The sequence below is a fragment of the Pithys albifrons genome, chromosome 7 (genome assembly GCF_047495875.1).
Source record: "Pithys albifrons albifrons isolate INPA30051 chromosome 7, PitAlb_v1, whole genome shotgun sequence".
Lineage (NCBI taxonomy): Eukaryota > Metazoa > Chordata > Aves > Passeriformes > Thamnophilidae > Pithys > Pithys albifrons.
In genome coordinates, this window is record NC_092464.1 from 7,493,090 (window position 1) to 7,511,788 (window position 18,699).

Here is an 18,699-nt window from a genome sequence, read left to right on the forward strand (position 1 = left end):
AAGTTAGGGAGACACTTTTTGTAACCCTATGAAAATTAATCCAAACTCATTTCTCTAAATGTTTCTAACCTCACCAAGGAAATCACGTGTTCAAGCAGAGCTTTAGCACATCAAAGTTATGAGCTCAAAAATTCTTCACTGATCACACCCCAGTCTCTCTCAGTCCCTGTGTGAAAGGAGACTCCAGATGTACCATCCATACCCTGTGAATGAACATCCTTCTGGCAAAGGTCAGAGACACTCACAGGGATCACATCTGCAACTACAGCTTTGGGATGCTGTGAATCCAGATTTTGCCTTTTAAATTGCCTGTAGTTTCAATCAGCTGTGATATGGAAGTCTGGAAAGAATGATGAATGAATGGGCAGGGCACGACAGAGGGTTTGCTGTGTGAGGGAAATGGAAGGTGATGAAGAAATGGGAGGTAATACAGATCACACAGAAAGCCAGAGGAAGCGAGAACGCAGCCACAGATGACAAGGAAAATGAACAAGAAAATGGTTAAAGGTGTGAGAAGAAATATCATGTCACAAGCACCTCTCTGGGACCCATCGGAAAAGGAGGAAGGAAATTGCAGTTCAGGTGGAGAGACAAAGAATAAACAACTAAGCAGAGAACCCAGACTCCTACTATCACCTGTGATTATCATGTTTCTCTGCAATCCTATGACAAAAGTAAGCAGCCCATGTTGTAAGAAGTACTGTTATCAGTCCTTCAGCATGGCCTGACAGACTGCCAGCCACGACAGCCTGCTAATGGAATGCTTCTGCCTGCCTGACTGCCATCTCCCAGAAGAAAGCAAAGCTGCTCAGGCAGCAGAGCTGACCTGCCAGCACTCAGCTGGCTGCCCACCAGTGCAGGACAGCCGTGTGTCAGCACCAGGACAGACCCTGGTGGAGACAAGCAGCCTTAGGAGGATGGGAGAGACAGAAAAACTGCCTAAGGACATCTGTGAGAGGCTGAGTCCTAGAGCAGCTGTGAGCACCTGCTCACACTGGGCAAGAGACATTTCTAAGGATGGTTTCTGTGCTTGGACCTTCCCATGAAACAGAGTAAACCACGGAGCAAAGGTCTGTCCAACTTAAAGCCTGGTTATGAATGTCACTGATCATGGTGTCAAATCCCAGGAGGCACAAGTTCTACATAAGAGCACCAAACACAATTGCTCAGCCTAAGGAAAAGGCAGGATTTAGGCTGCCTGTGGAACCCTTCTTTGGCCCCATTTGTGCAACATGCCTTCCGTGCTCCAAGAGACACAGACCATCTGGAGAGAGCCCAAACCAATGAGGATAACTGGAGCTCAAGAAAATATCATCTATGAAGAAAGCAGGAACAAATTTGGGATTTCTGTTACGAGATAATGCATGCTGGGGAATAAACCAAAAGGCTTTTGCACAAATCTGTCCTCCATTATCCTTGGCAGATGGTGCAAGTAGTAATGGAACGAGCCCAGAATGAGGAGAGTGTGGGTTAGATGTGAGGAAAGTGTTTCCAACAGTAAAAACAACGAAGAGACTGGAAGGGACCGTTTAGGGAAGATATGGAGTTTTTATTATTGGAAGATTTAAGAGCAGTTTATGTAAGCTTGTGTCAGGAATGACAGCTGTAGATAGCTGCCTTGGAAAAGGAGGTGAATGAGATGACTTCCAGAGGTCCCTTCCTGCCCTATGGTGGACTTGCTTTAACAATTATCTGTCATAAAATTCTTCTTGAGACCATTTCCCTGCATGATGCATGAACAGACAAAATGGACAACCAGTAAATATTTAACTTTTTTCTGATTTTTCAGTGTGTGGCATCAGTCTTTAATTTTGCCCTGCAAGCCAAATCAGTAATTTCACTCTGGGTTAGACTGGTCATAGATATAATGCTGAAATATGACTTCATTATTATTAAAGAATTTATTTTTGTGACACAAAGGAATGTTCTGTCCACTTTCCAGATGCAGAAGTAAATGACTGACTTCAGAAGAAGATGCTATAAATGCTTACATGGATTTAGATCTGAAAGCATAAAGGCAAAACTCTGCAATGATTTCAAATGCCCTGAGTCATGCACAAGGTCCATGCTCTGCAGAAATAATTCTGGGAGAAAAACACCCATGTAAAACTACAAATTGTATGGTAATACATGGGCATGAAAAGAAATAATCCACTTCAAAATTAATCTTAATACTGGTATCTCCTAAAATATGTGCTTGACTTTGCAACTTTAACAGCTTTTTAAACATATTTTAATATTAAAGCTTTTATCTAGCTCCCTCTTGCCCAAAGATCTAGCTTCTCCATCCATCACTGCAGTGTTATTCTGTCCAGATTATCTGCTCTCTCTGCCACTCCACAATTTCTTTTTCCATTAAGTGTTGTTCTGAGTGTTGCAAGTTTTGCAATGCACTCAGATCCCAAAAAAAAAAGAAAAAAGGAACAAAGATAAAGAAATTGCGGCTACTCTTCTACTTTTTCACCCTTTTCTTTGTTCATGCAGTCTGCAGATGTTCATCAACCACTTGTTTTTCATGGAAAAAAGCACCCAAGCCCTCCATCTCCAGACTCCAGATTTGATCTTAGCAGCAGCAACAAAGTAAGGGGGAATAGTGCAATTGGTCTGGAATGAAAATTAAGTGCTTTGTCCAATTACAAGTGAAGCAGGAAAGCAGGAAGGTGTTTTGCCAGGGGATTTTTTCTTTCTTTGGGTTTTTGTTTTTTTTTGTAGTTTTAACAAGACTCACAAGAGCAGGCCAAAGTACCAAAAAAGCTGTGTAAGAATCTCAGCTTCTACTTATTTATTTTAAGAATTTCAGTCTTCATGATTATGGCAAAAGGACTGAAAATGTGCAATTAATACAATTTACAGTCTCTGAGAGCAGACAGAAAACAAAATTAATGAAAAGGGTTTTTTTCTTCTATGAAATTGTGTTTCTAGGCTACTCTTTTTAGCTTTTAATGTTGGGGTTGCCAATGTGGGGAACACAGAGGAAGGTGGCAGTGGGCTCTGCTCTAAGTCCCAGACAGCTCCTGGCTGCTTTCCTGCCTCTTGGGCTGCACTTCCCCTGCTCCCTGCAGGCAGCACAAACCAAGGGAGAAGATTCCTTTCCAAGAAGCTGGATTCCACTCAGCCACAAGTCCCAGGCTGACAGAAGCTTCTCACAAGGCTTATAAAAAGAAAATGGGAACAACCTAAAGGAAAAGGCTCCAAAGCCCCTGACGCTCATGATATACAAGAGCTGGCAGCGTTTCTTCTGCCACTGCCAGGCTTCAGTTTACCTCTGCTTGATGTTATTGTCCCTCCCCACATGTAGTCAATAATTCACTTGTTCCTTCCAAGCAAATTCCTCATCCCTTTCAGCCTCCCTACCCTGATATGGCTCAGATTCGGTTTATTTTAAGGGGTTTTAAACATACTGCTTTCTGAGCACAAATATTAAATCTGTTACTCAGTTCCCTGCCCCAATCCCATCTGCAGTCAAGTTCTCTTGGGCTTCCATATCCCACCTCAGAAAGGTTCTAATACTGGCCATCTCTCTTCACCTTTCTCTTGAAGGTTCCTTTAGCCTCAGTCTTAAGAAGGATCCAGAGAAAAATACCCCACAAGCCAAACTCTGGCTAATCTCTCGGCTACTAAAACCCCCACCCTAGTTCTGAGATATCCTATGTCAAAATCACTGTTTTTCAGTAGCAAGTAATTTATTTCATGGAAAAGACTTCATTTTATGTCCTGTGCTCCTCCAATTCCCTTATCTTCATTTCCGAAGACAGAAACACAGAATTGTCTTATACTCAACTCTGAAAAAGTGAAGCAAAAGTAGCTCCACCTACACCAACATCGACTTCTGGTGGAGACTTGGATTCTTTTCTGTCTTCCAGGCAATTTCTGCACTGTCTGTTATAATATACTCTCATAATTCTCTTAAGTCTCACATATCTGAAGTTGTTTTTAAATATATAAACATTCAATTTTACTGGAAAATATATTATAAAACAGAAACAGAAAAGTTTACAAAAAGAAAGATGAAGTTGATGAGCATGAATTATTTGGAAATCAGCTTCAAAACTACCTCCCCAAGTTACAGGTTTAGTCTCTACAGAATCACACTTTATCCTAAATCTTGAAGCATTTCCTTCCACCATCACACAACTGAACACTGTCAGTGTGTTATTTCACACACTCTATTTTCTCTGGGGAAAAATGAGTCAAGGCTACAGAATTCCAGTATTCCTACCCTTGGATGACACAATGACAGCGGCAGCACTCCACAGACAATGACACAAAGGATTGATCAAAAAGTCATGGATCAGAAGAGGCTTTTTCAAGACTCACTCCCCAAGAAACCCTGACATCTGTTTTTTCCCCCCAATGTTATGAGAACATCCATGACTTCTGCAACTAACCCCAAATCTGCATCCAACTTTGGAACCAAAATTACATGGGGTCAGAGAAACCTCTGACTCTCAATTAACTGTTACACATCTCCTTAGTACATTTCTTTCCAAAATGTCAGAGTCTTATCACTATTATTTTAATTAAAATTAATAGTACTCAGCTTTTTAATGCTTTGATCAGCCAATGCAATGAGCCTGTAATTGCCACTCCATCCTGACTAATCGAAGTCAACACTTTCAGTTGGAAGAAGAGTAAGTTGAGGGAAAATAAGAGCTGGTTCAGAACCAGCCAGAATTCTTTTCAGAAGACTGTAGTCCAGCTTTTAAGAAACAAGTTTATGGCTATGGAAAGTGCTGCAATCAAATATTCATGATAAAAGCAAAAAAGTAACCTTGAGAAGAGCAGAGAGCAGGTGAAACAGCACTAAACTTTTCGCCAATGATCCAAAACAGGGTCAAATAATGAAGCAAAGCAGCTCGTCAGTTCAAGTTGCTCTCTGTATTTACTTCAATTTAATATCTGCTTTGGAAAATTCCATTAAAAACAGAAATTTTTTTGTATTTCATTCAGATGTGCACACAAGAGCTATTTAACTGAAATTCTCTGTAAGAAGAGAAGTAGCTCTTGGAACGTAAGAAGTTTGTGAGCATGTAAAACATAAAAATTATGCATGAATCAAGTGGATTAAATAATTTTTTGTGCATGGAAAATACGTTCTGTGTTGGATTAGGAGGAAGTAAAGTGATGACGACAATTCTCTGCAAGCCTGTCAAAATATAATTACACCTGTAACTGTCTGGTAGCTGTAACAGCACTCTCTGCAGAAGGAGAGACCTGCTACTGGGTTAGAAGCTGTCACCAGAGCTTCAACAGAGAAGCTCTGCTGCAATTCTGTGACACCATTTCAACAGCAATCACAGTTCTGGTTTCTCCTCATATAATATAATGAATACCTTCACTGATTTGGAGGTAATTTGTATTAATAGAAAGATAAAAAAATACAAAGGTTATTTTCTCTAATAAAAATTCTGAAATAAGGAAGAATACAGTAGATATGACAAGAGACTTGGTTTACTTTGTCCCTGGAAATATAGTCATACAACCTGAAACATCAAAAACATATATATTTGCTAATACACCACTTCCTATACAGTAAGAAAGCCTCAGTAATCACGTTTTATGGACTATCACTTATGCCTCTTTTAATTTCATCGGCTGATGTGCTGTAATTCAAGGGTTTACCAGTGCAGTCTGAGCACAGCACTCATGGAATGTGCTGTTCACCTTGATCTCCCTATACACCAATTACGCCCTTGGTGCCACGCACAGGCTGCTGCTGCTGCTGCTGCCAGCCCTTCAGAGCCTCAGCAGCCTGTCCCAGCCCTGTGCCCCCAGCACTCTGCACCCCATGCCCTGACCCAGCTTCCCCCTCCTCACTCCCTCACCTGGTTTTCGCTTCCACACCCACGGAGGCGGTGGAGCTGGCAGACTCCTCGGACACTGAGTGCTGAAGGACTGGTGTTAGCTGCTTGATGCTGTCCACTTCTGCTTGGGCATCCTCTTCTGCAGACTGCTCTTTGACTTCTGTATAAAAAAACGAGGGAAAAAATTATTTAGTATGTTACCTATTTATTTAGAGTAAAAAAAAAACACCTGTAAGCTTTCCCTTATGCTGCAAACATCAGTTTTATTTATAGATGGATTAACCCATGTAATTTCTGAGACACAACAAAATTAAGAGTAGGAAATTACCACCTCTAGCTAAGACATGAAATTGAATGCTTATGTGATAGTTTATAATATAGTTTATGATACTGTTTCCATAACACAGAGTTCCACTGTGAACTAAAGCTGTTCAATAAGCAACCAGGAACAGGGAAGGGGGAGAGTTTCCAATGATAACCTTTTCATATGAGGTTGGGGTTTTAGACATTCCCATTATTCTCCCCACATCTCCTCTCTTGCACCTGCTGTGTCAGCCCTGAACAAACATCCCAGTGAGCACACTAATCTGGGGTATAACAAACTTTTTTTCCTCCCAGATTAGTTTTAACTTTGATCAGCTCCCTGCAAAGTTCATCCCTGGTTACACTAACTATGCTGGCACAGGGCTGAGGAGGTGAAGGAAAGAAAAGGACATGATTTATGCCAGCTTAAACTTCATTCTGAACTGAAGGAATATAACCAATTTTTTCAGCATCCTTTTGATTTAGCTCAGTTGTTAGAAATACATACACATCTACAGCCGACAATGCTGCTATTTGCCTAGAAAGTTTGTTTCTGCTCTGAACACCAAGTTGCCACTGTCTGTGCAACTTTATATCCTCTTCCCAATCGGTTTCCTCCTTCGCACAAAAGGATTCAGGGATTTGCCAGAAGGCCATGGCAATGTGCTGCTCCAAGTGCGCCAGAATGCACAGGAACAAGGACAAGGCTGCAGAGCAACAACATTTGGTGTTTCTGCACTTCTCCATACTTTGATTTTGAAGCCTAAATAATATAAAAATCATAAGACTCTGGCAGATGAGCCTTGGCATATCCAGCTTAAGACACAAGTGCCTCATCCTCCCTGTGTCCACAGCTGCTACATCTGTCCCACAGCAGCACCAGAGGAAGGATCTGCACCTGAGTCACACACCCGCTAAAGCTTCCAATGAATGTGGGTTTTAGCTAAGAGGCCAACACATACAGCTCTTGCAAACAAGTCCAGTTAGAGTAAAGCAATAGATTATTTAGAAGAGTTAAGGAGAAGGTACATTCACATTTTAAAACAAATTAATATACAACATATCAAAATATAATGAAATATTGCAAAGGATAAATGACTCAAGTGGGGAAATGGATGGTTAGAAGAATATGGGTGGGCATGCACAAAAATCTCCTACAAACGTTAATCTTACAAATAAAAACAATAAAAGAGAGAAAAATTCTCAGAACATAAAACTGCACAGATTGGTCTGCAATACTGAAATCATATGCCCACTACAGCACATGGAGAAGGGTAAATCTTTCTTGTTTGATATACAGTGATTGAAGTAAAATTACACTTTAACCTAGAGTGAACGTATTTAGGAAGACAATGTACAACATTTAAAACCCTCAGTGAAGGCCACTAAACCATACTGAAGAGAAACAACAAATAAAGAAAAAAAGAATACGAAATTCCTGGTCATGATGTGCCAGATATTTACTGGAGCTGGTGTAAACTGAAATTGCTTCACCTATTTCAGTTAAGCTACTCAGTAACATACATCTGAAATGGTTTTAGATATTCAAAAGCCAAATGGCTCATGTTAAACCCCTTCCACCAACCTATCCCGAAAAAAAAAATACTGGATGATCCTTTGTCACTAAATAAATATCCTGTTGGGAATACATCCCTTGTAATAGTAAATGGCTCCATACAGAAAACAAAACAAAATAAATCCATACCCCACACCCTTAGTTTTTGGCACATCGGAACAAACATCCCTGCAATCATTCCTGGATTCCCAAAACAGGCAGTGTCCAGCAGAGCCATTCATAATGCTCTGCAGTGCGTTTCCAAGTATGTTGGATCTGAGGGATAATTTTGTGCCAGTAACCCCCAAATTTCCAAATACAATCTCAATGAAGAGAGCAAAACATAAACAGTTCGAAGACAAGCAGACGCCAAAGCACTAAGAACAAAACCCACAGCACAGCCCGGGACAGCCATACCTGAAGAGCTCCAGGAAGACCACCAGAAACTGTGGCCTTGCTCTGGTCCATCTGGGTGGCTTTCTTTAAGCCAGTTAAACTTTGCAAAAGGAACTCTGCTTTACTGTGTGCCTGCAGAAACTTTCAGGGAGGTAAAAGCCATTTACTCTTGGCCAGCTCTCACCTCATTGCCACTGATGGGCACCCACCACACTGGGAAGTTCATGGGACTCACCCAAGAACCCTGACTGTGTGAGAAGACACAGATTGTTTTACTACACATGACAACTACCTGAGCTTACACCCTTATGGAGCTTTACCCCTGCTGTTTGCTTCTCTAGAGAAGGAGGGACCCAAATTATACTAAATGAGACAAGCAACATCTCAGTTGCTGTCTTTGCAAAAAACCAAACTGTGCCTCAATATGCCGTGGGAAGACTAAAAAGATGGTGCTCAATGAGCAGCATTGTGGAAATAGTGTGTGTGTCAGTTGTGTGGGCCACATTTCAACTTTGTGGAAGTTTTCCTACAGAAGATTAAGGAAGAATAGCAGTAACGTATTTCATGAGTCAAACTCCTAGGAAATGGGAGTCCAGCATTGGCATGGCAAAGGGATAATCTCAGATATGCCTCAGAGATGTTCCTGGAAGTATTTGGCACAATACATTTAATAAACACTCATCAGATTTGGTTATGGCATTCTACTTCAAAGCTACTGGGAATGAAGGAACCATGAATGACTAATAAATGTGAAGCTCATTTGCAGGTTCATATATAAGGCTTTATTTTGCACCCTCATGATTGTTTCTCGCACAATGGAGGTCTTGCCCATGTATAATGAGCTATGGGGTGGCTGAGATTTAACAAAGGTAATTACACAATTCCCAAATGTCTCAAAGTTCTTTTTTTAATGTCACTATACTAAAGAATTAGGAAAATACTAGGAAAATTGCATTTAACAAATTTTTATTATTTGAAGACAATTACATCCATAGTTCTTCCCCATCTGGCTGGTGAGGACAGAAAAGCCTTCTTTTCTTATTAAAGTTTGAAAAAAAATCTCCCAAAAGTACAAGGAGTAAAATTTCTATTCACATGGGCCATCAAAAGGGTTGAGACTCCACATCCTTTACAGTTTGTGTAATACTCACAGGATCACAGCATGGCTGAGGCTGGAAGGCAGCCCAGAGGTCACCTTGTCCAAGGCCCTGCTCAAACAGGGCCACCAGAACCAGCTGCCCAGCAGTATGCCCAGATGATTTCTGAGCATCTCCAAGTATGGAGATATGAAATAGCAGGGAAAAAACCACTGACAGAGGACAGATATACAGGGAATTCACTGGTATTGATAAGATTTACAGTATGTGTGTTAAATTTCAATTAACACTTTCATCACATTTGCTTAAATAATACATATACACTGGGCTGTGGAGTGAAAAGGCAATCAATCCTTACATTTTATACTATTTAAGAAGTAATTTGAACTTCTTAAAAATGAAGGAGGAAAATCCTCTACAGGTTCAAATTCAAAAATTTATTTTCTATTATTTTTAAATCTCTTTCTAGAGCAGAATGCAGTGAGCATTCAAAGAAAATAACAAACAGCACACAACATCCTCACCGAGTTATGTGGACTACACACCTTCTTAACAGTAGCTGGTCTGCTCACTTACATGTCTTATGGAGAGATGTACAACATTCAGAATAAGGTTGCAATGTTCCTCTTTTCCTGCTCCATCTTCAGATGCCTTGGAAACCTCTACCCATTTAAGAGACACATGTGAGACATGCAGACTCACTGAGGGAAGCCCTGGTTTTTGTAAGCCCACCTGTGGCAGGGGTTCCCTTGCAGAGCATCCCAGCAAAGCTTGTGGAAAGGAGACCAGTGAAGGCTGGGATTTTATTACATGATCACAGATTCCTTTGGGAATGTGATGAAGCAACATTGGTAAAGACCAAAACCAGCCTTTTGTTATGAACAATCCTTTTCTGTTTTCTAGTAATAACAAGACTTTATGCTGCAAGCTACTTGGGTAAAGTTGCAGCAAGATAAGGAGATAAATACATGGGCTCAGTCATGGTAATCAGGTAATGAACAGACACCAGCATATCCAAAAGGTTTTCTTTTAAATATTCAGAAACTACCTGTCAAGTCAAACCCTGAAAACACTAGAAGAGTTCTATCACAAAAAAATTCTTTAAAATCTTACAACATAATTTTCAGTATATAGTGACACTGAAAAGGGAAGACCAAAGAGCTGTCATAAATATAACATTAATATTCTACTGCTGTTTAGATGCAGAAGTTAACTGTTAAACCACTTCACAGGCTGGGGTTCTACTGTCAGATCTACTGCTGATCTGGGAGATAGGGAAGCAAATGTCATGAGCCTCCAAAACTTCCACAAGCACAGAAAGTATTGGAGGCTGGAAAATACCAGTATCACCAAACACAACGGGCATGGTCCAGGGGTCTCAAACTGCTGCTTACCAAGATATTCTGCAAGAGGGAGTAACAAGCTTTTAACCAGCAAATGCAACTGCTATTTTTGCACAGAGAAGGGGCAGTGCTGTGGCAGAAAACAGCCAATGGGGCAAAAGTGCTTTATCCAGCCTTGCAGGGATCTACAGAACTACAAACAACACCAAAATGCTCTAGTCCTCACAGTTCTGACAGATAAAGAACAGGTCATGTAGTAACAATACAAAAAGAAATCATAGAAGGGAATGCAAACTCTGAGTTTAAAATGCCTATCTGCCCTGGTTTTGGCTGAGATAGAGTTAATTTTCTTCTTAGTATGTGGTACAAGGTTGCATTTGGGATTTAGGATGGGAATAATATTTGTAACACACTGAAGTTTTAGTTGTTGCTAAGTAGTGCTTACTCTTAATTAAGGACACTTCAGTTTCTCATGCTCTGCCAGTGAGCAGGTGCACAAGGAGCTGTGAGGAAGCACAGCCAGGACAGCTGACTCCAACTGGCCAGAGGGATATTCCCAGGATGTCACAGAATCACAGAATGGTTTGGGTTGAAAGGGACTTTAAAGATCATCTGGTTCCAATCCCTCAGCCACGGGTACAGAAACCTTTCACTACACCAGGCTGCTCAGAGCTCCACCCAACCTGGCCTTGAACACTTCCAGGGATGAGGAGTCCACAACTTCTCTGGACAACCTGTACCAGCACCTCACCATCTTCACAGCAAAGAGTTTCCCCCTAATATCTAATCTAAACCTACTCTCTCTTAGCTAGAAACCATTCCCCTTGTCCTGTGTCCTACATGCTCTTGTATAAAGTCCCTACCCATCATTCTTGCAGGCTCCCTTCAGACACTGGAAGCCTGCAGAGAGTTGGGCAGGAGCTGCCAGTGGCTGCTCAGGGATGGGCTGGACACTGTTCAGTGGCTGCTGAGAAACCGTGTTGTTCATCACTTATTTGTCTTGGGGTTTATTGCTCTCTCTCTCTCTTCCCCTATCATCATCATCATTATGATTACTATTTACTTTATTTCAGTTATTAAACTATTAATCTCAACGCAGGTTTTCACCTTTTTCTGACTCTCCTCCTATCCCACTGGGGCCGGGAGTGAGGGAACACCTGTGGAGTACTTAGCTGGCAGCTGAGATAAACCATGACACTAGAATTACCAAGTTTCACTCATCATCCCAATTTAGGAACAAAACAAGCTTCCACTAGTCAGAGTTCATAATCCTGTTACTGCTCTGGACACAATCTGATGGAAACATCCCTTTTCCTGTTAGTGTCTGAGGAAGTCAGGCTGGCACATGCAGCAGTCACTCAGGTGCAGGAATCTTTCCCACACTACAGTTTCATATGAGCAGGTTCCAGCAGCTGGAACAAATAGACACACTGCAGGTAACTGAGCCCCTGCAGGTCACCTATAACCCTCTGGGACAACAGGGAGCCAAGTTAAGGCATGTCATAGAAACAAAGAATCCATATGGGTGAAAACAACCTTTAAGATCACCAAGTCCAACCATCAACCCAGGACCACCACCGTGTTCACCACTAAAGCATGTCCTCAAGCGCCACATCCACACGTTCCCTGAACACTTCCAGGGGTCATGACCCCACCACTTTCCCTGGGCAGTCTGTTCCAATGCTTTACACTCCTTTCAGTGAAAAAATTTTCCTAATATCTAATCTAAACCTCCCCTGGCACAACTTGAGGACTACTGAAGGCCCCAAGGACAGTGATTGCTGTCAATAGCTGCCACCATTGCTTGGACTGCACTGAGCTTGTAGCCATATATTCTTGCCTGTTAAAAACACAACCATGGGACAGAGAGGGGCAAAAAGCATACTGGATTTTGAGTGTGATGGTAATAACCACATGCAACAACCATTTCACCACCAACAGAAACATTTTCTTCATCTTAGTCAACATTATTAGTACATTTTATCCACAACAACAAACAACAAAATATACAACCGCATCAGAAATGGGGTTTGGGGGGATTTTTGCTAGTGCTGCATGTGTTTCTTTTAAAACCCCCACTTATCTATTTTTTACCTTTCTGGAAGACATCACAGAGTAACAGCTTCAAACAGAGAGGGTAGGTTTAGATTACGCATTAGGAAGAAATTTTTCCTTGTGAGGGTGGTGAGGCACTGGCACAGGTTTCCCAGAGAACCTGCGGCTGTCCCATCCTAGAAGTGTTCAAAGCCAGGTTGGATGGGGATTTGACTGACCTGGTTTAGTGGAAGGTGTCCCTGCCCATGGCAGGGGGAATGGAACCAGATGACCTCTAAGGTCCCTTCCAACCAAAGCCATTCTGTGATTCTATAATTTACTTACTGCAGCAGGTGTTACATGGAGATGAGAAGAAAGCCTGCAGTTACTCTTTTTTTTGTACATTTCACTGTGTATTTTAATAATTTTCATTCAGATAGAACTCTTATTTGTCAAATATATTTTATACAGAAAATAACTTTGTGCAGAATTTTTATCCATTATAAAATAAAAATTAGGATTTCAATGTAAGACCCTTTAAACTGTAATTTTGGTCTCTCTAAAAACATGACACAATATTATGGATAACCAGCTCCCAGTGAGCCGTGACTGAGGAACCTCCCAAGCTAGGAGGGGTATTCAACAGCACTTATCTGATTATTTTTCCACTAGTCTGTTCAGGCCTTTCTGAAACCCATGTCAAGTTGTACATGCCCAGAGCACTCAGTAGCAATGAATTCTGTAATTTCAGCAGATGCCGAGTGCAAATGCACCTGGCCCTTGTGCTTTCTGAACATGACCTGGATATCCCCCAATTTTTGTGCTGCACAACAATGAATCACCATGCCCTGTTCATTTTCTCCATACCACTCATCATTTTGTGGGACCCTATTAAATTCCTCCTCAGTGAAATCACTTCAAGTTGAAGGTTTTTACCTTAACTGATCCCCTCACAGAAGCTCTCACTTACTTCTTGTACTCGGTGGCCTTTCCTGTACTTTCCCAATTACAGCTCATCCATTTGGAGAAGAGAAAGCAGAACTGCACATGGCATTTTAACATGCAGTGATGCCAAGGATTTATAAAGCAACAGTAAAAAAGAAAGAAAAACTTAACTGATGCTTTATTCCGCTTACTCCTGTGCCAGTATTTCTTAGAATTTGTTTCTTTCTTTGATTTATAGAAGCTCCTGAAATTCTCAGAAAAACTAAAGCACCACTTGCTCAGGTAGTAACAGCTCTTTGAGAACGATTTTTCTTTACACCAAATTACAATGATGACTCTCCCTTACATGTTCTTTTACAGGCACTACTACTGAATTTAATAGTAGTTCTGTTTTCTACGGTCACTCTTCAGTGCCTTGCAGGTAGACACCTCTTTTATTACCCTAAATAAATTTATTTTATCCACTACTTTCTTTCCCTTCGTACCTAAACTAGAAAAGGGTTAGCAGGTGTGATGCTTGTGGGACTCCAATACCAGCCTGGTTTGTACATGATTTTAATTCGTTGGCAGTGAATTTCTCTAATATTTCTTCTACCAAAGTGAAGACTGAGCCTCAACACAGCACTACTGAAAATGAAGACATGTCCACAGAACAAGGAGATGTCCCTGCTCAGGGCTGGAATGAGATGAACTTTGAGATACCTTCTAATCCAAACCATTCTGTGATTCTATGAACTAAAACACACACAGAACACCCTTTTCCCAGTGAGGAAAAGAGTACAGAGCACACAAGGCACAGGCTACTATTTCAATAAATTTGACTGGTAATGTCAACACAGATTCTTCCATCATGTCACTAATGACACAGCAGCAGTGCTAACCTTCAAGGTAATGGTAAAGTGGACTATTCTGGGTCTTTGAAAATTTCCAAAATCTGTTGGTTGTGTTTAACAAAGCATAGTTTGATACCAAGACTGCAAAAGCACTATTGAATAAATCAGCAAAAAAAGAAGTTGCCTTTCAGAAATAACCTCCATGATGAAAAACTCTGTGAGGTTAGAATTGATTTAGAAATAACAGATTCCACCAGCTCTCAAAACGTCTGAGACAGAGATATCAGTCAGCAGGCAAAAAAATCAGATTTTTCTAAATGGCCCATTTTAAGTGTGCATGATGATAAATGGTATTATCAAGTAAGCCTGAAATGATTTAAAGGCAAATATCAAATAACTTCCTCTTGTGTTTGCTTTCCTCATTACAAACAAATTACCAGAATATAATGCAAAAATAATAAGATGCTTATAATAATTACAACATCATGCTTCAGTTCTGCTGATTTTTCCAGTAGATGGACAGGTACGAGTCAGCAGCATAAGAAAGAATAAACTACATCTTTTCTAATGAGTACATGGAATATTAATTGCCTTTAAAACATATTTAAATGCATTTCTAAGCACATATTTGCTGCAAATATTTATGGACAAATTTAATCTACAAGCAAGTCCTCAGTGGTGCTAATTTTTCCTTTCATTAATTTTGGAAGGGATGAGTTCTAAGTGATGAAGCCTCAATATCTGCCTGGAAAGCACAAAATGGATTTTAAAACAACTCTGGCCAAGAGCTTTTGCCATGGATTCACTCAAACTAGGACTTGTTCTCAGGTGTGTTTTACTTTGTCTTAATGCAAAGCTCTACTCAGTGTGGTTCATCTCATTGCTAAGGATGTCTGTATTTTCTGTAATAAGCTGGATATTGCAAGAATTTTTTTCTCTATAAAAGTGCCTTTCAGGCTGTCTCAAAGCTGATGCGATTCTGAACTAGTCCAAAATTCCCTGGCAGCTTCTACTTGAATAACTTTCCTTCACTGAGAAGTGTTTGTTTCTGCAGCTTCTGTGCTTTGCCCAGAGACAAATGAGGCTGGTGAGGGGACGGCTTGTCTTCAGAAAGTTAATGTGAAGTCTTCCAACAAGAAATCAACTGGTCAGGCAACATCACTGGGTCTGATTAACAGCGTTACTAACAACAATAATGCAGGCAAGGAGCTATTGGTTGATAAAATCATCCAGGCTTTTCTATCTATCAGCAATTTTGAAGCTTCCAAACACCATGGGCAGGTGAGGGTCTGAGAGAGGGCACTGCTGTAAGAACTGGTTGACATGGTATGGAGGGTAAATAGAATTCCTGAAGGATTTACTATTAATTTCCCAAGACCCTCAGAAGTTCATAGAAATTTGTTTCATTGCACAACTCCCTGATCACGATCTGAATCTCAACATTTTCATGTGACACAAAGACTCAAAGAATTTCAGACTCTAGGATGAGTTGAGATATTTCACAAGTGTTCTCAAAGGAAAGAAAAGGAATAATCAAAAAACTAACACAAAGAATTTGGTTTCAACTAAAAATGCAGAGCCAAGAAAATACCAAGTACAGAAACTTGCTGAAACTAACAGAGGGTGGGGAAAAGAAGCAAAAGCCAAGTCTTCATTAATAGGAGAAGGGCCACCAAACCTACAGAATGCATATCATGAGGTATTTTCTATATTATATCTTCCTTTACATTAGCAGTTTTATATTTGCCTATAGATGAGTGCACAAAGCCACATGCTTTCAGAATTTTCTGGTTTGTATTTGTTTGGCCATTAGAGACTCACTCATCAGAAGAAAACTACTATTACGGAGAGAAGCAACACAAGAGGATCTATAGGAGATTATATTATTCTATAGCAAACTATTCTACAGTATTTTGCTGGTAACCAGGAAGGTGGAAGGTGCTGATGGTTGGAAAATCTTGACAGCAGGCTCCCTCTGAACATCAGGAAAGACTTTTTTACTGTGAGAGTGCCTGAGCACAGGTTGCCAAGGCAGGTTGTGGAGTCTCAATCCTTGGAGATGCTCAGAATCTGCCTGGACATGGTCCTGGACAGCCAGCTCTAGATGTCCCTGCCCGAGCAGGGGCTGGACCAGATAATCTCCAGAGGTCCCAGCCATCCTTAACCATTCTGTGATGCTGTGGGTGCTACTAAAATGATGGAATGGATAGGTAACCACATCAGTGAGAGAGAGAAATATCAGTGCATCATCACTAGGGAAACCACAGTGAAGAAAAATGGAAGAATAGACAGCTGGAAAGACCAACATGAAGCTGAAAAGCAAAACAGTCACTAAAGGAGGAGTCAAGTGATCAGCAAGAGGGACAGGGGCAGTATGTGAAGGACAGGAATCTGCCCTGAGGTTTACAAGAAGCTGAAAATGTATTGATTCAGTAGAAGCAGCTGTCAGCACCATTTTTTCAAGAAAATGTCTACTTTATTCCAAACAGATCTTTTTTGCCAAATTCCAGCATTTCCTTTTTCCAATTCCAAATCTCTCCTTTCTTTCCAACCTTAAGAATTCATCTATACCAAAGTGAACCCAGTACTTGGCAGAAGATGGACAGGGCTCAGGAATCACTGGCAGGGATAACCAGCCACACTGAAATGATCAGAGCAGCACAAGGCTTACCCTGCTTTGCTTCCAATTCTGTTTCATTTTACAAGTGAGATTACAGAATTCTGGTAAGGGCAGGAACTTGCTTCCCAAACTGAAACTAAAACAGTTGTGCCTCAGCGTTGCAAAAGAGCCCTTAGATAGGAATTTTTGCAAACCACCACCCCCCCTTTTTTAAGTAAATATTTGTATTAACATTATAAATGGCAATAATGTTTGATACTTCCACACCCTCTGCTTTTTCCCGCATAAAAGATCTGACAGCTAGAAGACATTTCTTTATTCTAGGTGGGATTACATGGAGCACCTCCTTTCCCCTTCCTGTGAGGAGAGTTCTCATTCCTCCTCCATTGCTCCCTTCCCTAAAAGCAGAGCTCATTATACTGAATACAACATTAACACGGACTTGTCCCATTTTATAGAGCTCGATTAATTCACAAAAGGGAACCAATAATGCTAGACTCCATAAATAAAACAGAAACAACCTCAAAAACCCAAACAAACAAGAAACAAAAATCTCACACAGTAAAAGAATTCCTGATTATCCTCAACATATGACCCAAACAATGCAAAAGAAGCTAGAAACACAGAGACTCAAAATATGTCACAAGTCACACATCAGGATGTTCAGACAATCTCATTCTGAATTTTGTAACATTACTATATTGTGTTTTGGTTTGCCAGCTACTGCAGAAAATTGTTGGCAAGTCCACTATTTGCAAGAAAACAAAACACATTTATAGTCAAAGTAGAAATTAATAAACTAGTACATAAATACACTTCAAATAACACTGTTTTACACAGAACAACAAACTGGAATCACTCCCTCTCCTACACTGTTTTTCACTAACACAGGTAAGTGCCTGGAATAAGTTTTAGATGCAGTAGCCTTTTCAAATATGATTAAAACTCTAGCAAGTCACATTCAACTTTTAAAATAGCATAATTGCGACGCTGTCTCTATCAAATTGCTCAACATGATAATGCTCTTTCAAGTCTATTTTGGTTCCCCTGTAAAAATGTGATTTCAGATCTATATATTTTCACATAGCATCTTTCCAGTTAGGAGTACAGTCTGCAAACCCACTCTGGGCTCAGCACTGAAGTGATGGTGCATCACACTCAGAGGAGTCTTTGTCCATTGGGACTTCCAGCCCAGTGCTCCACTACTGTCTGTCCCTGTGGAATGAGCATCAGCTCTCTGTGACAGCCAGGATTATTTTGATGGAAAGTAATGGAGAGACTTATCTATATTCACTCCTGGAGCCTTAAAAATAATTATCTGTGCCCCTGTCTCCTCTGAAGCAAAACCTGCTCTCAGATATCTGTTAAGGAATTTTGTTAATAGTCACAAAAGCCAAAAGAATACAACTATCACTGAATTTCCTACACAGTAGCTACCAGTTGTTAAGCTTGTATTTCTTTTCCGGTTGTTTTTTTCTTTTTTTTTTTTAACATGTTTAAAATTTACAAAACTTCTCACTTATAATAACACTTTCTGTCCCCTTTGTTGATTTTAATAAGACTGTTTCTAACACACGGGAGAGGTAAGAGCCATAAGTAGAGTACATGACTCTGTTTTTCTACACACAAACACCTGCTCCAACTTTTTCACTTTGAACTTTATTAACTTTTTTAACCTACTTGTAGAAACTGCAAAAGACCATGCAAGTTCACTGCCACCAACAGTTTATTAGCAGGGGCAGAAAAACAGCAGACAATAAAACAATGAA

General features: G+C 40.5%; 1 protein-coding gene across 12 annotated transcripts in view; it reads right to left on the bottom strand.

The window, feature by feature from the left end:
• The window catches only part of KMT2C (lysine methyltransferase 2C), a 193,399-nt gene that overhangs the window by 124,975 nt on the left and 49,725 nt on the right, over window positions 1-18,699 (bottom strand). For all 12 annotated transcript variants that reach the window (XM_071560791.1, XM_071560795.1, XM_071560794.1 and 9 more), the window contains one exon: window positions 5,826-5,964. In XM_071560791.1, coding sequence (XP_071416892.1) covers window positions 5,826-5,964 — 139 coding nt within the window. The remainder of the gene's footprint in view (window positions 1-5,825; window positions 5,965-18,699) is intronic.